Below are 20526 nucleotides of genomic sequence, written 5' to 3' on the forward strand. Positions count from 1 at the left end.
CTGGTGCACAGGGAGTGTCATGAATGTGAAGTCACGTGAATGACACGAAGGCACAGGGAGGAGCGCATCCGGCAGCGCGTAATTTGAACAAGTCCCTTGGCATTGATCAGTGGCGTGGTGGTCGCATACAAGAGCTTACCACACCTCTCTTGCGATATTCCTCTGCCCTCTCATTCCCCCTTTTCTCAACTGCAGTTGTTCTCTGGGCCTGTTTGTGTTGGAATGGGCAGGCTTAACCAAAAAAACTGAAGGAGCTCATCTGTGCAAACCTGTCTGGGGTGGAAACGATCAGGGAGTGATCATGCCAGCAGCTGCGCTGGCTTGGGGAGTGTTGGCCCACCCTGTGGCGGTGGGTGGGAAAGGAGAGACAGATCCTCTGAGGAGAGGTGACTCCTGTCAGAGGATGCACGCTCACCAGTGATGGTGTCTGCTCTGCATTATGGGGGTTGAGAAGGCAGGTGCACGTAGCTTATCATCTGACCGCTGTATTTTAGTTTGCTAACTCGAGTGTGGTTAGCAGAGAAGCCGTGATGCCACAGTCAGACTGCAGGCTGTATGAAAGTTTAACAGCGTCTGTGGCTGCACACGTGAAGGCAGACTACTGCACTTCTTGGCAGATTAAAAATAGTGCAGCTTTGGTTTTGGTGTTTTGGAAGACCACTTCTGACTGGCATAGTGGAAGGTGTGCTTTTCCTCAAATGCAGCTGCAGTTTTGCCTGAGTAAAACTTGGGCTCATTATTGGTTGTATCTGGAATTCAGGAGGCAATGCTAAGATGATTCACATCCATTAATTAAACCTCTAGCACCATCCTGGGAGGCAAGTTTAGAGAGGATAAAATGGAGATGAGTAGCTTAAAGGTGCAGAGGGAATCTGCTTGAGAGCTGAAATTAAACTCTGGCTTCAGGCATCGTGCCTCTGGAAACTCCTAAACTACTCAAGTTTCATGTCAACACTGTTCAATTACAGCACTGTAATTTAGAGTAATTTATAAACCTGTATCTGTAGTGGATAAATTTGCATAAACCACATCCATTAACAATAAAAGAACCACTATTAAATAATTAAGTAATAAAAAGATCACACCATCAGTAACATGATTAAACTGTCTAAGAAAGGTTATCACTTCTTTGGATCTGGCTTCTCCTGAGCGCTGAGGCGCAGACGTATTGTGTTGGAGCAGTGTCCGTCTAGCTCCGTATCTCATCTCTAGACACAGCAGTTAGCCACACAAAGATTACAGGATGAGGCAAGTGTACAGTCACGCCTTTTTCTTCTTTTTTTTTTTTTTTTTGCCACATCTCACTCTTTTCGGCAATTCTGCTCAAGTTCTATTCTGAAATCTATTTTCAGCTTTGAATTTTGGAAATGATGCATCATTGTGACAACATATCCATAGTAATCTGTCTTTTCTTGTGAACAGTATGACTAAGCACACCCAAGCCTCCCTCATACATGTTTTATAATCACCATCTGCCAGTGGTGTGTTGTGATAGATACTTTCATTTGAGAAGTTTCTTCTACGGCAGGATAAGTTCATCTGTCCACCATAGCCTGGAAGACTCCAGAAATGTGGTGAGTCCAATTACTGTGTGTGTTCTTCTACCCATTTTATAGAAGAATTAGTGGTTATGGAAACTACCAAATGACCCTTTCCTGTAGGGATTCGAAGGGAGATAAGGAAGGCGCTTACAAAACGTGGAGGAAATCAGTGTGCTTCATGTTTTCTTCCCAGAGCCCTGTAGCTGCCTCCTTGCCGCGGGTAGGCCTGTCGCTGACATTAGCATCCCGGCACGCGTGCAGTGGATGGCTCTGGCATTGATCGGAGGCCATCTGGCCCACTTAGCGATCTCTGAGAAGAGCCTTTGATGGCTTGGTTTGTAGTTCTTCTGTAAGCATTGTTCTTTAACAACAACATCATCATGAAATGGCTTTATTAAAAATGACAGAAGTGGGTAATTATTTAAAAATTATTTTTATAAGATTTTAAAAGAAAAGTTGGGATTTCTTAGTAGCTATACTTTATTACGTATGGCTGCTTTTAAATGTTGATGAAACAAGGGAAATCAGAAAAACAAATTTCCCCTGGTTTTCATTGCGGGGCACATGGGTCAAACACCCAGCATGTTGTTCTCGGAAGAAATAGTTTCATTTTTCCTAATGTGGACATGCAGTACTAAAGCTTGCTGTTTTATGACTGAGCGGTACTAAAATGCTGTTTATTGTCAGTCTTTTCACATCTGAATCATGTTATTTAATCCAGATTTTCTTTGAAACCACTGCCAGACATGCAGTATGGATGAATGCTTGGAGAAACCCATGGTGTTAGGCTCTCTGATGCTTTTAATTGTTTAGACTAATCATGAATTTCACACGTGGAGAGAAAATGCTTATTTCCGTTCTCTATCTAGATTTACACATTGAATGAAGGATATAGCCAATTTTTAAAATTTTTTTTAAAAAAAACATAGCTATGGGAAATAGAGTATGCTTCTGCTTTGCTTATGCTGTGCATTTGGAAACAATGTGTGTTGAGTTGGTTTTATGCAGAGCCTTTGTAATCAATGAATGTATTCCCTTGTTTTGTGTCATTCTTTCATGAGGAGGCAGGTGAGAAGAGGAGCATGAAATGAACATAGATAATGAAGTGTATGTACGTTTCTTTTACATTTCATAATCCCATTTTCTTAGTTTTTATTTGGTTGGTTGTTTGATTTAAAGCATAAGAATCAAAAGGAAAAGTAACCCTATAAAACCAGAAATAATCCCAGGTGGTTCCTTTAATAGATTCTCAAAGACGTGAGTACCCCTACTTTATGTAGATATTAAAGACAAAATTGTGGCTTGTATCTTTGCCTCTTATTTCCTGCACAGTAACTAATCCTATTGTAATTTTTTTCCACAATATGCTTGTCTTAGCTAGTGTTGTTCATAGCCATAATTAATTGCTGACAGTAACACTGGCCAGTATATACTGTAAAACAGGATTTGCTTTATCAATAAATTGTCATATGCTTAAAGCCTGAGCCTATCTGCAGTGAAGTTCTTGTTGTTCCTGCTTCTGGGTTTTAGCCCTTGGAACCGATACATTGCAGAAGCAGCTAATGCAAACTCTGCCGCCGCCTTCTCTGTGGGGTGCAGTCATTTGCCTAGATCATTTTTGCTAGGAAACAGAGTGGCATTTGGTTTGTGCCTTCATCCAAATCTTACCAACCAGCCCAAGCAGGAGGAGAAAAAAAATATTTGCTGGGTTCCTTTCAGATGGTGACACCCTCTCTTCCTGAAAATAAACACCATCGTACCTTGTGCAAATCGAAGGCAAGGGCTTCTCATTCCATCTGTCAGATCCGGGGTTTGTGTGTGCTGCAATGCATCCTGACCTGACACAGGTTGTTTTTTCCCTTCTGCATCTCACCCTTTTATGAAAAGTGCTTCTTTCCTTTTATACCTTACTTTACAAAGGTGTCCGAAACCTGAAAAAGGGCTTTAGAACCTGGTAATTTGACTTTTAGCTATCGGGATTAAATCTAGTAATAGATACTGCCTCCTTCCAAGAACCTTGTTATGTCTGCAGTTTGTGAAGTATTTCAACAGCTTTCATATGATCCTGTATGGATGAACTTCTGAGTTATTTTTCTTGTTTCTAGACCTAGTCTTTATCAAGTAATGAAGAAACCAAAGAGCTATACCCAAGAAACAGGAGTTTCATTTCTGTTTGGAACCTGTGCCTAGTCATGATTGCAAATGTTCTTTTTTTCTGTTCTTTTCATTTTTTTAAAACTCATGGCTAGAACATAGCATATGCTGTAATACTTTCCATTTGCAGATCTCTCTGTTTGATAATTGCAAGCTGCTCTGTAAACATTTTTTGGTCTGACAGTCATTTTTCAGAGTCTGGAGCCTTCTCCATTTTTGGTGGGAATGTAGCTAAGTGATTTGCTCAGGGTCACCCAGTGTATCAGCTGGAACATAGTGGTAACATGGATCTGTATGTTTTTTATAAAAAGTCTGGAGAATAACTTTGAGAGTTTGGAATAATTAATTATTACTTCCTTGTACATTTTCAAAATAATGATAATTGAAAATAATAGATGATCTGGACTACACTAGCAGTCTTACAAAGATACTTCCTTTTGGACATTTTTAGATCATATACAAATACTATGTATTGCTTATGTGTAAACTTAAGCTTAGGATAATTTTTAAAATTCCAGAATAGGAATAAGATAAGAATCCAGTTAGGATAAGAAGTTTTGATTTCTGTGGTCTTTGTTTTGATTCTTTTTCCTGAAAACCAGAAGGTCATTTCAGTACTAGGTATATAAGAAAGGCCTTGAGGAAGTATTTTAGTCTCCCTAATAAAAAGGTCCATTTAATAATGATGTTTTTTCTTACCTTTTCCATCTTTAATTCTGGTAATTTATGCAGACCGTTATTTCTGTGGCTATTTCAGTCCCTGTGTTTTTGAAAAATACCTTCACTTCCAACAATACTTTTGGATAGATGATTGTATTCTCTCTATATTAAATAACTTGAGAATTTTAGGTTATTCAATCATGTAATTACAGGGTTTTTTCACATTACTTTTTCTGGGTAGCGCTTGTCCTTAAAAAGGAGTTCATCTAGGGTGTTGAGAATGTTTTACAAAGATGAGTTCAAATGAAACATTAGTTCAGAAGTGATTTGTTACATGAGAAAGAACAGTTTTCAGACAGAATGTGCATGACGGGTGTGCCTCATTGAGCAGTGAGCATCTACCATGGCCTCTCCTTAGTGCTGTGTGCAAGTTGGAAGCTGTTTGCATTTGAGGTTAAGATACAGGTTGACAACTCGCCCCTTCCCTATTTATATTTCTTTCTTGATAATACTAGTAGTATCTTAGTAGAAACACGCTTCTCTTCCATGTGTTGCCCAAACCTTTCTGTGCGAGGCCATCCTCTAGCCCAGCTACTCTCCTCTTCTGGCTGGGTCCCACTCAGGATCCCAGGCTGTCTTTTCCCCTTTCCTCCCAGAGAGAGAGATATTCTTCCTCTCCCACCCATCCATGAACCTCTATTGTTAGTGGCTTTGATGTGGAGGAGGGTTGATGAGGATGAAGATGAAATCAAGATAAATTTATTTTACAGAAACTAGAGTGCTTTCTGACATGTTTCTGCTACGGTGTTTCTGCTGTTGGTTTCTGATAGTTTCCACTGTCACGTTTGCATGGATTATTACCCAAGTTAAATCAGGTACACTTAATGTAACATAATCGTATCACTGGGAAGAGGAACACATTTCTATCTCTCTTCTTCCCTGTGCTCAAACCCTTCTCATTTTCAGTGTCAGGATCCTCTGGCCCAGCTACTTTTCTCCTTTTCTGTGTAATTACAGACCTCAGGTATTTTAGTGATTGTGTTGATAGTAGGTTATTCCCCTAGACATGCAACCTTATTTATGAGGTGGATGGAAGTATTTAAAATGTTGCCTCACACAATCAATTGGAAAATACTACTAGTGTATAAAAATGAGGCTGTTCTGATATTTGCTGAGTTTTCCCCTGTCTGAGAGGAGATTGAGGAGAACATTTATTTCCTGTTCTGTTTGCATAACCTGTTACCGAGTTTAGCATGTTACGTTTATTGAGCTTTTCAGTTTCTAATAAGAGATGTGGCACTTGGCAGGCTTATAAATGATATATTAATGTTTCTCCCAAGAGTAAACTATGCCTGGTTCCAGTTAATAACACTGGTTTTCAGTAAGGAAGAGAGCAGACGTGATAGTGGTTTGGGAGGCAGCTGAGGTAACATCTAGAAACATCTGGTGGAAGTTTCCCTAGCAGCTCAAGTAACTACACAGATGCTAAATGTTTTTCCCCCATATTCTGCCCGACTTTGCTTATGAAGTTTATGTGTTCATCACCAGAGTGGACGCCCCTCTCCCTCAGTATATGACTTACGTTTGAGTCAGTGAAAGTTTGCCTGTGAAGCTGAAGAGAACGATTTGGAGAATTTGGAAATGCTTTGCTTAGAATTGCATCAGTCAGTGTAATAAAGCTTTTGGCTATTTCTCTCCTGCATCCACTAATGGCTGTATGTAAGTGAGTCTGTACTACCTTGTATTAAAATCCTCTGTATTTCACCCTACGTCACAGGCATTATTTTACCAATCTACAGCCATCTCTGAGCCATTAATGTACGTAGAAACACTTGCAGCTTGGCTGTTACCTGTTCTCAGAGAGTTTGAGCGGGTTTTTTTCATAGACCTTCTGTACATGGAAATTCAAAGATTTTTTTTTTTTATTTGCCCATAAGAATGGATTTTTCAAGCTGTTAGTTTGATTGCTGAGACTGGAAAGGTAAAAAGCAAATTAGTTGACTGTCTTCCCCCCCCCATCCCTCCCCATGCTGACTTCTTTTGGGAACTCAACTTCATTAAAGTTATGACAAGAGTTGGAGATGTGATTACACGTTGATTTTTTTCAGTAGCATCTTATCACAAGATTTTTGGAAACCTAATCAGTCAGTAATCACACCTGTACAAGTCACATGAATTCAGACATTCCTATGAGTTTCAAAGCTGCTGCAAGGCTGTCGGGGGTATCAGCAACACGGTTGCACAGCCCAGCCTGTGTGGTCAGAGCTATTTTACTGTCGGTGCAGTTGCCAGAGTGCTACGTTGACGGGGAAGAGCAGTGACTCTCTTCAAAGTTTCAGACTTGCTGCATTTTTCATGGCTTAAATTGGCCATTTAAGTTGGTCAGTGTCTAATGAAGTCTGTGAAGAAACTGCTGTGGGCTGCCCTATGGTTAGAGCAGCAGTGGAGCTCATTTCCAAATACTCTGTCTCCCTTGGTTGGCCTGAATGCAAGCTAAACAAGGGTAGGTTGGAGTGGGATGCTCTCTGGCATGACCGTGAAGAACTACCAGAGCCTGTAACGGTGTTCTCATTTGAGAAACCCTGTTTAGAGTTTTTCCAAGAATGCATAATTTGAAGCTCATGTTGTCATGTCCCTTGGCTATCCTACTTAACATTTGGAAGATAGGCATGAACGTCAGTTCATTTTAAATAGGCCTAGCCTTTGTGAATCATGATTGTGCCAATTCTTAGATTTAGCTTACTATGATGATTGTAATTGGCTGATTGTAATTACTGCTTAGAGGCTCCATCAGGTGCTATCGGCATCCGTCTGTCTCTGAGTGCTGCGGGGTTTTCCTGCCAGCTGAAGGCTTGAGGAGTTTCTCTTCTATTTATTAAGTGATGTTTTAGATAAATCAGAGTAGTTCACAAGTGTGTTCAGTTTTGATTCTTGCTGTAAAGACCCATCTAACTTCTCTTGTGGGACTAAGGCAGTGCAAAATTCCAAGCTCTTTGTCACGTATTTTGAACTTAGCATATCTGAGAAATTTGAGCTGCCGTGTGTTTTCTACATAGCCTTCAAATAGAGGAAGGATAGGGAGCTGAAAAGTCCTTCATCTTGCTGGTTACGATCTGAAAAGTGTTATGCTACCCTGAGCGATAATTTTGTCTCATGGATGAATTATTTGGTGCTTTTGGTTTCTTTCTACTCTTTCCTGGTTTACATTTTTCTACTTCTTGTTTTCTGACTACTAATTACAGTATATTTTTGAAACTGTAATATGAGGAATCACTAATTAAAAGGAAAAAAATAAACTTTGATATATGCCAAGTTTCACTTGCCACTTTGGCCCCATGACCAATTTGGGGAGGGGAAGGAGGGCAGCAACCCCCTCCCCCCATGAATTCTTCATTATGATAAATGAGTTGCTTCTTTATTGGGAACATAACTTAATGGCCATAGAGCTAAATATTTACTTGAGAGTTTATTTAGTACAGCTTGCTTTCTTTTAAGCTACGGATTTCTTCGTTGCATCCTTTATTCAACTGTTAGGTCTTCCTAAACTCATAATCTCAGTATCTGTGATGTTCAAGAAACCAGAGTGTGAGGTCAAAATTTCCATTACATAGCCAGAGAGGAATTTCAAGGAACGATGCCAAAATCACTTAAAAAAATAAATTTACAGGAAAGATGACTCATCAATCAACAATTGCAGTTCTAGAAAATAGAATTAGTTGTATATGTTCTGGGTACAGAGACAAAATGCACCCGGCCTGGCAGGCAGGGGTAAATCAGGGTGATTGTTTGTTTCTGGAGATTTTTACCTTGACCTCTGCTTCTTTTTCACCCTAAAAGGAGGACCCTAAGTAGCACACAGCTTCATGTTGCAGGACTCATTGCCTTCTCAGAGCTGCAACTATCTACAAAAAGAAGGTGATTTTCTGGCTTGTTGTGGCTTGCACTAATTAGCCAAGCAACTGAAGGACAAGGGGAACAGTCTCCTCCTGTGATAAACTTCTCTTGTAACTGTAAGAAATTTAACATGAGGCCACCTGAGAGACCAAAATACGGCATTTTATACTTGATGGAGGTGACGGACTTCTGCTTTAGTATGCAGTAATACGAGTGTGAAAAAGACATGATAAAGGGCAGTTTCCTTCCTTCTGAAATACTGAATAAACAGCCCACAGGAGTGAAGGTCCTTCTGAGAGGGAGGTCTGTTGAGCTGTGGCAGCACCTCTGCGGGACCGGGGCAGGCCTGCCCTTGTGGCACTGCATGGCGTGCCAGGCCTTCAGGGGGGAAGGCACTTCTCTGGTGCCTCCTGTCTTCTCTCCCCCTTGAGCTGCACAGTCTTTTTCACGGGTTAACCTTACATGTGAAGAAAGTAATGAGTGCGGGGTCTTCAAGGAGATGGCACTGGAAATGAATCTACCACATCCCATGTTATTTTTGTAACCCTTTTTGCTTTCTCGTCTTAACAGGGGGAAGGGGAGGAAATGGTGTAACCACTCACTGTAGCTCTCCCAGATGGATAGTTTGCAGGTCTGGCTGTCCCTCCCTGGCTCTAGACACGATGGTTCTACACTTCAGCAGAGTAGCATACCGACTGTGTGACTGCTGACTGCATTGCTCACTGGCCTTAGAATGAATTTAGTCAATATTTTAAACTATTTGTAAGTAGGAAGCATGCCCTTGTAACCCTCCAGTCTCTATGTTGTTTTTATGGATTTTCCTTTGCTGTCCCATTCTTTCCTGGAATAATAGTGTGGCAACAGTCAGACATGAGCAACCTTGCACTATATGCTTTTTGAAAGGGGATGTGGACTGCAAACAAACTCTGTCTGCCATATGTGTTTTACTGCATTTAAGCTTGATGCTTCTCTGTATTAGAATTCTGAAGATGTTATAGCATATGTTGAGCTCACTTCACTTACTGAAGCAGATCATGTTTACAAGAGTGTGCAGGCTGTGTACTCCTTCTAAAGCCTAAACCTAGCAGAGGCGTGGGGACATCCTCTCTCTTGGTATCGATGGGGAGAGTTCTACAGGTAAAGGGTTACACTTCTCAGACTCAGTAATTTTGAAGATACTTGTGAGAAACAGCCGAGACTCTTCTGAGTAGAGGACCTGTCACTGAACTGTTCCCTGGTTCCCACAGTTGATGTCGCATGTATTTACAACATGACACTGTGGGGCTCAGTGGGGGCAAGCCTGTGCCATGTGCTGATCCTGGAGCCCCTGCTACAGGACAGAGTTCGGTGCACATCAGCAAACAGCTCATTTTAGGTTAATATGAATGGGGGCAACAGTGATGTGGTTGAAGAGTCCTTTTGAGGGTTAAATGGGACTGCTGAAGAAAGCAATGCATTCCTTCATCAGATTCTCTTTTGCTTAGGTTTTGTCTGTTCACAGCTTGGATTTGTGCTTTTAATGCAAGTGCTAGTGCAGAGAATTGGGTCATGGGTGACAGATTTGAGTGATGGCCACAATACTTGTAGCTCTCAGAACACAATATGAAGCTCATCTCTTGGCTTAGCCTTGCCCTCAAGGGTCATAAGGAAACAAGACCAAAAGGTTTTCTCCCACTCTTCCTCAAGAAGTACTCCCTTTTATCCTTAGAGGCTGGGGAGCCTAGCAACTATCTGTCTGTTTTATTTTCCTTAAGATGCTGTGATACCATGGTGATGAGTTATTAATAAAACTCCAGGCAGATGGAGAGAGCTTTTAACTGAGTAACTTGTTGGTTTAGGGTTGGTTTTTTTTTTTTTTTCTTTCCATGCATCTGAGAATAACCATATATGAACAAATGTCATGATTTGGTCTGTGGGGCAGAATAGTTGGGCATTTAGCACAAAAATACAACTAAATATGCAAATAAATCAGAGCAGTCTTTTTGCCCAAATGTCAAAATACCACCATGTTTATGGAAGAGCAAATAATTGTAAAGCACTGTATGCATTATTTTAAATATATGAACATAATGAATTAGATCTGAGATTTTTTTCTGATTTGTTGCATTTCTGAACATATGAGCTGTATAAGTGCAGTAAGTTTCCCATACAGCACAGTGTTCTGCTTCAATGGCACAGGCTCAAAATTCTGTAAGTCTTTATACTAATGTGCAGTAATCTCTGGAACAGTGACACTAATCCCCTCTTCTGATTTGGAACTTGAATTAAAAAATCTGTGAAATGTTAAAGCAGCTTTTGGGAATTATTAATTTGTAAATCCTTCATCAGTCATCCATACCAATAGAAATGTCTTTATAATAACAGAGCAAAGGGGTAATCACGTTTAGGAAAGGCAGTGAAGCCTTGGAGTTTTTGCTTTTTTTTCTTTGTTAAAGTGTGAATGGCATTAATTGCATGACACAAGCAGCAAGACGTTGGTTACAAATGGTGTAAAATTGTTATGTTGTCCTACCCAAATGATGCAACATGGCAACATTATAAGCTTCCTTAAGTTCTCATTTATCAGCTGCTCAGATGCTGATGGGGGAAAAAAGCAGACATCTCCACAAATGCTGAAAGCTGGACAGAAAATTTCTTTTTAATATTTCACTTATTGATTTCAGATGATTGTAGTTATTGAAAGAATAGGCCCTTAAAAGTCTCCAAATGCCTTGACTTCCAAAAATTTTGCTTCCCATATCGTGGCCTTGAGAATAAATTGAACCGTGGTCATGAAAACCCCTGAGTAAACAGATAAGACAAACCATGACATGCATGTGTGATGTCTGTAAGACCCAGTGACACAGGTAATGCTGCGTTCCCTTAAGCTTTACAGGCATTGTCTGGGGGCAGTGTTTTCTTTGAATGAAGTACAGCCTTGGTTGGAAGTCTGTAGCTAATGTGTTGGGGGGGTTTCCAGGCACTTACCTAATTGTCATGGGGACATCATCTAGATTGTACTGGGCTTCTCAATCCCATTGAAATTTCATGGGCTTAAATGTGTAACTCATGTAGGAAATTCTGAAAACATCCATGATACATAACCGTATTTCTCTGCTTTCCTCCTTTACTCTCCAGTATGCTAATCCATGTCCTTTAAATGGAATCCATTTTACTCCATAATCTGAAAATTGCCTTAAAAATACTATAGAAAGATCAAAGCACACTGAAGAACTGAGAGCAAAACTTACATGACCTCTTAACTGAGGTATTTGTAAAATATAGGTGAAGTGTCAAGAACTGCTGTGACATTTTATGCCATATGGGGATGTAAGTGATTTTGTAAAGTATTCCAGCAGAGTGTAACAACCAAGGATCTTTCTGCTGTGTGCCTGAGGTACTTAATTTTTTTTCCTGTTAAGAATGCTTCTTCCAAGTGGAAATATTTAAATTTTTTTGTCATTTTGGGGTGGTTCTTGGGTTTGCTTTCTCTTTTTTTTCTTTTTTAAAATTTTTTTTAGCAAACAAACAATGAAGCAAAACAAGATGTTCCATCTGGAAAACGCACTATTATTCTGTGAAGAAGCCTTTTTAGTAGAAAGATGTAGGAAAAGGGACATTCTTGATGAACAATGGTCAGGGAAGCTAGGGGAAGAAGCATATTGCATGAAAACATTTTGGTTTCCTTTGGAGCAGTGATGCTTTTCTGCTTTTGAGGTTTCACCATCTCACAGCATAAAATGTTTTTGACTTAATAAACCCATCTCCCTTTGAAGAAACTTTACCTATGAGAAAATTTCTGTCTAGGTTTAACCTCAGCTGTAGCCTTGCTGCTTTTGACTTTGGCTTGACTGTGGTAAAGAAATGGGAGTGAGTTATTAAAACATGTAGTTTTCTTGTCGCTGTTTCAGATTGGAGTTCTGGTAGGTGTTGGGCTGGGCTCTGTCCCCCGTGCCTAGCTTCCTGTGGAGCTGCCTTCTGTTGTGACTCCTCTCTCTGTGTTTTATTGTAGAGAACCACACCGGCATGTTGTTTTATGATAGGAAAAGGGAAAACATTTCTCTCAGCAGCCAACCAAGTGCACTTGTGGTTTTTAGGAATATACAAGAGGGCTCTGTTGCTTCTGTTTATTATCTTTATTTGTGCAGTGCCTAGGGGCTTCATTTCTGAGCCTTGACACTAAACAAGGTGCTTTATGCAAACGGCAGAAGGATTATTTCTTCTTTAGAGAGCCTGACTCCATAGCGCAGTGCAAAGCTTGCTTGGGCGCTGGAAGCTTAAGTGTGCTAGTGCTGTACATGATGCTTCTGTGCTCCATTTGTGTAGATGTGCTACAAACTGATGCCTGATTCAGGGATTCACAGTGCTGTATTGGGCTGTACAAATACCCTCAGAGAGATGACAACGGAGTACAAGAGATGACAAAGATACAGACACGTGGAGTGGAATTTAAAGAAACAGCAAGAGGTAAAACAAGCTTGGATTAGGGTTGGGGCAGTGGTGTTTCCTATGGATTTAGGCATAGTATTTTTCTTCCCTTGAGGTAAATGCCTTTATTATGGCCAATAAACCTGGCAAACCAGGGAGTAAAGAATGATTTGAGGAGGTCAGGTATCATACCCAGGAATCAGTGGACTGAGCTGTGAACAGCATATGGCTGAGGAGTTCTTCCCGTCACATCTAATGACGTGAATTTGGTGTACAGGTAGAGGCAAACACCCTCTGGAAAAAGTTTGTGATAAGAGTTGGACTATTTTTTCCAACAACTTGTTATTTCTTCAGTTTACGAATTGCTTCACCATATTTGGGATCCTGGACACTTATTGCCTGATAAGGAGAGGTTGTTACTATTTATAATTTGGGGTTTTATTACTCAGGCTGCTGTGATGTCCAAGTGCTTCTGTAAGAAGAAATGTAACGTGGAAGATAAACTGTAAAACTAATGAGGGAATTGCAATACAGATGGCATTGTGTGTCTGCTTTGCAGACTGTCTTTTGCACTGTTCACTTACAATTTCTGTTCAAGAAACCAGAAGAGTATTGATGGGCATGGTAGGAGTGGCTGAGTAATGGCATCTTCTAGAACAGGCTATAATGCTAATTAAGTTTCAGTGCTAGTGCAGATGCACAAATGCACTTTTAAGGTAATCAAGGAAGCAGTGCCTTCATTGGTTTGCTAGAAACATTAGGCAGCTTTCTTAAAGGTGTAGTTTGAACTGTACTAGACTGATGTTTAATTGCATGTAGGATGGGGCGAGTATACTTTTGTCTCCTAGCAATCTCCTCCATCAGTTGCTGTGAAGTTTGTAAAAGCTGCCTGAGTCCTTCTGCTAGGGCTGTTGATTTCTTTTACAAAGAGCAGAAGCTGTACTACCTTCATCTTTTATGTTGTACTGGCGGCCAGCAAATTCCAAATACAAACCTTTCTTTAATTTTTGCCAATATGACATAAACGGACATTGCATATAAAAGAGCAAGCCATTGCATATGGCTCCTGGTACAAAGAGTATTACAGTAACAGAAATGCCCTGGTCATAAATTTATGTGAATGGTAACCATGTGTCTCTGAATGCCTCCTGTTTCTCATTCGACTTAAATGTTACTCTATCAATACTTGCCAGATATCTTGCACTCTCGTGTCTCTGCAATATTTTTAAGCCTTTTGATGCCTTGCAGTTTTTGAAGTAGTCGTATTATTTTTAAGATCCTTAAATTAGGTCATAACAAAAATATTTCTATTTATCTAATCCATTTCCCTGTGTTCAGACTGCTTGGTGTACTGGAGCATGTAATAAAGTAGAAAGATTTAAATGGCTTACTTCAGTACGAGAAAAAAATGTTATGAAAATCACAATTTTCCTTTGAAAACTGAAGCCGTTTCAACTGACTGCAATGTGATGGGAGTGGCTGTGAATGATTAACTGCCTTGCAGGGGGTAGGATTTGTAGGATACAGAGCTAGTGAGTCACTATTTCCAATTTTTGACAAAAAGAAAAAGAAAAGAAAAAAGCAAGGAAACGGGGATAATCTGTGATTTCTACAGCTGGTGACTACTGTGTGCTTCAGTGGAGTAAGTGCTGTGGTCTCCTATCAGTTTTTCAGATGCTTTTGTCCACTTAGGTTGGAATCCTGAAGCCATCCAGTTGTCACCTCTCATGGAGGGAACGATGAAGGGGCTGTGCAGTTTTTTTTAAGCACATAGGTTGTCATCTCTTATTCATCTTATTTCCTCTTGGCCAAAAATATGAGCACACCTCCCCTAGTGCTTGTGACTGTCTTCTTGTACGTGGTGAGGATCCTGCTCAGGTGAGTGAGAGCAAACAGTAGTTCCCTCATCACTATTGCTCGAGGCTCCAGTCATGCTGGGAGCAGGTGATATTCACAGCTCGAAATCCAGGTACAAGCTTTTGAAATGCTGCTTTGTCCCGAAGTGACTCCATTTAGCATCACCCATGCCCTGCCAGTTTAGCTAACAACTTTTGCTCCCAGTTAGGTTCTTCTGACTTCTCTTTCAAATTGGATTTACTCAAAACAAGGGGTAGATGAGAGCCTAGAGCTCCAAAATAAAGATCGTCTTAGGAGACAGTGAACTGATGAAGCATTTTGTCTGGATCCTGCTTATTTCAGAATAAGCAGTGCTTTCTCAAACAAAGCCTGACTGTACTCAGCATCTATTAAAAGCACCCACTAGTTGTTGTTTGTTTTTTTTTTAAAAAAAAAAAGGTCTGCTGGAGTCACATAATCTTCTGAAATGTCTCAAAACTATTCAAATGCTGGCAGCCAGCATAAAGCCTTTGCCTGATCCTAATCTCCAGAATGCAAAAGGCATCATTGCCTAGCTATTTTCAGTCAGTTCTGTGTACTGCCCATCTAAAACCAGAATAAGACTATCACAGCTCTGCTTTACTTTTCAACCCCAACTGCTGCGACATTCCTCTCCTCCTATCTATCTTTTTTTTGCCCCCTTCTGATGTTTAGAACAAGATCAGGCACTTAACTCTAGGGACTTTTTGTAAGGTTGCAATAGTCTTCCTGCTGGAGAAGCCTGCCATTTTTGTTGGCAGGCATTTGACTCCTGTCTTTCCTGTCTCACTTATTTAAGTAGCTTCTTCAATAGCATATTTATTCATATTCATAATTCCCATATACCTGTCAAGTTTTCAGAACAAACCTGAATGTGTTCTGGAAGCTTTTGTGGGATTTAATCCCAGAGCTGATGATCTCCCATGGGCTATACAGCTCAGCATTGCCATGTGTCTCTGTCTCCCTTCAGTTGTGGTCCTCTGTCCCGTTTTTTTTTTCCTACTTTGCTTTTCTCACCCCTTCAAACCTTGCCAGTCTTTACTCTTATTTGTACTTTCAGTGCTTGGTGATGGACTGTCACTGGTAACTGTTGTTCGTCCTGTGGTGGTTCTCACCCTCTAAGTTAGGAGCGAGCTGACTTCCCTGACACCGTTGGTAAACTACAGATTTTTCTCTCTCCAAAAAAAAAAAGAAATAAAAGGATTTAAATGCGAACTGAGGCTTCTGTAACTTCCTTCTAGAAAACAAGCAAAGGTTACAATAGTTGAGCTGTCATTTATGCCAGAAGCAGAATACCTAGTCCTTTAATTTTGTGTTATTTGCTCTGGCACATAATAGGTGAAGGTACCTCTTTCGTATGTGGGTAGGAAGAGAAGAGGAGGAAAGTCTATTGTGATTTTTTTACTTTTAAGGAAAAACAGGAAAAGGTGCATGAACACAGATGAGAAATACAAGAGTCCTTGACCATGAGAGGAAGAAAATTTCTAGCTTACATTACAGAGCTCAGCGGAACTGGGCACAGAAGCACAGAAAACGTGAGGGAACATACATTTGAGAGATTTTGAGGCAAGCAGGGGAAATTTATGTGATGACATATATATGAGGTACATTAAATAAAGTTTAAAAAAATTAAAGTCTACTATGCAGTAGTAGAAAACAGACTAGCATATGGTTGAAAGCTCCCTTCTCTTGGATCTTTATTATCTTTCCCTGTCCTGCCCTCACACATCAGTGTTTGACAAAAAGGGGAGGGAGAAAGAGAGCAGTGTCTTTGGTGGACAGGGTTCCCAAAAGCTGTGTTGGGAGCAATGCACTGAGACCAGGTCAGCTGGCCTGTCCACATCATCATCTGCACTACCATAAATTCTGCCCTTGTGTTTCTCTAAAAAAATTCTGTTGTTGAATTTAAGTGAAGATTTGGTCTCATCTCTCTTTTTAATCTCTCTGCCAGCTTTTAATATATACCCAGAGAATTAAGACATTCTAGGACTGATGTTCTGTCCACGTGGTTCAGATTAGACTTCTTGCATCACTTAAATAAGTTTTTATGGCTTTCCTACTATAACTGCATTTGAGTGCTTTTAAAAGAATTTTTTTCTTTTTTTATTGGACATGATAATATTTGAGGCGATATATTGGCTAATTCTTTAAATGTGCGTTTAGACAATTGTTAAAATGAAAGCTATTTGTGTTATGTAATATTACAAACCACACATGCACTATAGTCTTTTCTGAAGTAAGAAACAATTAAAATTACAGAAAGTCCACTTTTTGACACCAGATTTTAATGACTTCATGCTTGAGTTGCATCATAGCAGCTCAGGAGCAGTCTATCAGGACATTTTAATCCCTTTTAAAACTACTACAAATGCCTGCGTAGGAGTTGAAAAGAAATATTCTTTCAGTCTAAATCATTATGGAGTTAAATGGCAAGGACTGCTCCTAAATTCAGTTGCCATATTTTTAACATGACTGCGATGTGTAGTGCTCACAAGGTAGAACAGCATAGACATTCACTGGTACTTTTTCAGCCCCCATAACAGAAAAGTATAAAATGTCTTCCTTATGTAATTGAATAGCTTTCTAAAATATTTAGACTCGGAGTCTGAATTCCTACGCAGACCAAGCTTTTGCATCGTGAAATAAGAGTCGCCGATATGCTTCATATTTGACTGTGCACCACATGATCCACAGTATAAATTAGCTGGTTTTCAATTCACTTCATTCAACATTTTAATTATATCTTAAAACACAAATAGCTACAGGCCCGAATAATTGTCTTTGTGGACTGTTGTTTTTTTCCTTTTTAGATGATGGAAACTGCCTAGGGTGTTGAGACAATGAAAAGATGTATGACTTCATGTACAAAAGTCACTGAAGAAATACTGGAGTGTACCCTCAGGCTGATTATTTCATTCCTTCCCCTTCTCCCTCGCAGAACACATGTATCTCAGACCGTGGTCTGAGCATCCGTTGAAGTATTGCTTACATTCATTAGTATAGGTTTTTTGCTTTTTCGTTAAGATGCGTAGGTTGGACAGGAATTGTATTACGCTGTCCAGCTGGGGGTGAAATTGAGATCATGGTTCAGCCTTCTACCAGCTCTGTGACACTGCCCATTTGGGGTCATGATTCATCCTTCCATCAATTTTGTCTCCCAATAGCTCTGAGGATGTCTGTGTAATGGCTTAGGGCATGGGCACAGTCTTTATGAAAATGTTCATGCACAAAAGCCCCTGCGGAGCCACAGGCAGCCTGACTGCTCAGTTCTCTCTGGGCTTCCATGGTGCAAACTGCACAAATTACATCTGTATCGCGGGGGTCTTTAGCTCTCCTGGCTACATCTAATGCTCTGTTCTCTTAAAATCTTCAACTGGATTTCATCTCTTCTCAGTCATGAGGTGGGTAAAGAGAGGTTGGATTTACCTAAACTACAAGGACAGCAAAAATCCCTACTGGCTGACCACGTTGGTTTAGTTTGTAGCGCAGATGGGTTGCAAACTGCATTTTATACGCAGGCATTGTTTACCCAGATGCCAACTTCCATGTACTCAGTTTCTGACTTTATTAAAGCACTTGGACAGGGTAAGACATCATTGAGGGGCTTCATTGTAAACATGGGTATTTCATGCCCCTGTTGGAGTTGACATCCATCCTGAATTTGTCAAAGTATTTACTGTTGTGTAAAGATCTGGTCTTGTACTTGGGCTGAAGCTGGTGGAAGCTCCCACTGTGTGGCTTCCCATGTCACCAAACCCATTGTGTTAGGCATTGCGTCGTTGCCTGGAGAAGGACTGGATGAACAGAAAGAACAAATGACTTGGGGACTGAAGTACATTGATCCAGAATTTGTTAAGGCACTAATCTGACTTTAAATCACAATCCTCTTCTAATGCCTGGAGGATCTAATTTTTACCCTAGAAGAAACAGAGGTTGCAGAAACTATGACAAGAATTTTAGGGTGCAGGCGTGAAGTCTAATTGATTCCTGACTGACAGATGAGAAAATCAGTGAATGAATTTGTAGCTTGGGGTTGCTGTATCCCTTGTTTCCAGCAACTCCAGAATTCTTTGCAGCCAAAACTTTTTTGGTCCTTGTAAATGCAGAGTTCAGATATGTAAATCCCTGTTTAAAGCTTATCCTTGATGTTTGTTGTCAAGTTTTGTGATCTGAGTTGAAGAGATACATTTTTCTGATTCAGCCCAACTGGGAGCTGTTTCTGCTTTCAAAAAAAATTCTCATAGGGATGGAGGGGTCTCATTCATCCCCCCCAGCATTAAGTTCCCTTCACTATATTTTTGCCACTGTGAGACAGTCGCTGTTGCCAGATGAGGATTACTAACAAGGTTGATAGGTTATGAGCTAATAAACTAGTCTGTGTTCTTGTAGTCACAGCTGGGCTGGTCCCATACCCGACCTTCACGGAGCTGTTGCAGTGTCTCTAGTTTAGGCATGTCTTTGGACCCGGGTTGGTTGCCTACATGTAATGGGAGCTCTGCATTCTCCTCCCTTACGCTTGCAACATCTTCAGCATTTTCCTCCTTTCCACTTCTCTGATTACATTCATACGAGGACAGAATTTTGTCATTTTATCCTGCGTGTTCTCTCAGCATTGGCTGCCAGATAAATAGCATGTCCTTCCTGTTCATTTCTTGTCTTAGACACTGATTTTGCCTGTTTTAAGGGACTTTAAAGTTTGGCAAGGCTAATATTATAGTGACAGTTATGTTCTTTCACCAAGTTCTTCCTCTTAGCTTGACTGCTTTTCTGTTCCAGGGGAGAGCAATAGCGAATTTCCCTTTTTTGCTTTCACTGCTCAGCTTGATGCTAATCTGCCAGCATTTCTTTCTCTGATCTCTTATTGTCTGCCCAGCCTCAGTCTTGCTTCCTTTATTCTGACAGCTGCTCCAGACTCATCTTCTTTTATGTCCTCCTCGCACATTTGTTTGTGTGTCATCTTTGTTGCTGCCTTTGATGTTTGGGATGATCTTACTGAGATCTCTACTTGAAGGAACTTGCTTTTCTAGTGGCCCAGAAGGCACTAAGGAGACAAACCAAGGAGAGAAGTCATCTGGAACCAAGAAGTATATGGGCCTGCTATGACCAAATAGTTTTGCTTCTAGGTCTTATCCTTTTCCCACCATATGGGACAATACGCAACTTCTTCTGTCTTCAGCCTGCACATTGCACACTGTGTATGTGTCTGCACTGTCAAAAGTGACCAGGTACCAAAGCAGACTGGGGCTTGTAGTTGAGTATTTCCTTTGGTTTAAGCAGCTGGTGGATTTTTTTTTTTTTTTCGTTATGTGACGAACTTATTTTTAAGGACAGACTTGAGCTGCCTTTCTCTCCCTTTGTAAGATGCAAGTATTTTATGCCCCAAAGTATGAGGTATTAGATTTTAAAATACTATGTTTTTAGACCAATTGTGGTGATTTCACTGTGGAATTATAGGGGGCTCCAAAATTATATTTTGCACAGTGAGGTTAGAATAAGCATCTCTTCCTTGTGGTATTTCAAAGAAGTGATAGGCAGACTTCTACATGCAATTCAGCAGTTTGTAATGACATTGTATTGGATTTAGAGTATTTGGCTAGGGAATAGGTTTATGAATAAACTGGTGGAGTAACTGTATAGCCAGCTGCTTTGAAGTAGTGTTTAGTCATTTAATTTCACATTAATTTTTAATAATAAATCAAACCTGTTTATTATATTAAAATTCCACTTGGTGTGGATTTTTAGATCTCTGGTCTTTCAGTGACGGAAGGGATTTTGAGACATTGAACAGTTTACTTTCTGAACTATCATTTGTGTTGCACTCTACTCCTTTTAATAATTAAACGATCATTTAATACAGTTATAATATCTGAGGTTGGGACTGGAAGCAGTTCTTTTTCATCTGTTTCTCATCGTCAGCACAGTTGAAGTTTCTCAAAAGAAAAGAAATAAGATCTGAATACCCTAAACTATCCAAATTAGTGCACTTTTTCTTGGT

At 40.2% G+C, this 20526-nt stretch overlaps 2 protein-coding genes across 6 annotated transcripts in view; one reads left to right on the top strand and one right to left on the bottom strand.

Moving 5' to 3' along the window:
• CMSS1 (cms1 ribosomal small subunit homolog) overlaps positions 1-20526 on the top strand; it is a 248172-nt gene that overhangs the window by 135061 nt on the left and 92585 nt on the right. Inside the window, exons 1-2 of one of the 3 annotated variants that reach the window (XM_074807419.1) lie at positions 1237-1574; positions 2606-2648. The exons of the other annotated variants lie outside the window; for them this stretch is intronic. Coding sequence (XP_074663520.1) covers positions 2642-2648 — 7 coding nt within the window. The 5' untranslated portion in view covers positions 1237-1574; positions 2606-2641. Of the gene's footprint in view, positions 1-1236; positions 1575-2605; positions 2649-20526 lie in introns of those variants that run through there. 3 annotated transcript variants of the gene reach the window in all.
• The window catches only part of FILIP1L (filamin A interacting protein 1 like), a 213907-nt gene that overhangs the window by 133254 nt on the left and 60127 nt on the right, over positions 1-20526 (bottom strand). The window lies entirely within an intron of this gene.

Source organism: Strix aluco, chromosome 2 (genome assembly GCF_031877795.1).
Source record: "Strix aluco isolate bStrAlu1 chromosome 2, bStrAlu1.hap1, whole genome shotgun sequence".
NCBI lineage: Eukaryota > Metazoa > Chordata > Aves > Strigiformes > Strigidae > Strix > Strix aluco.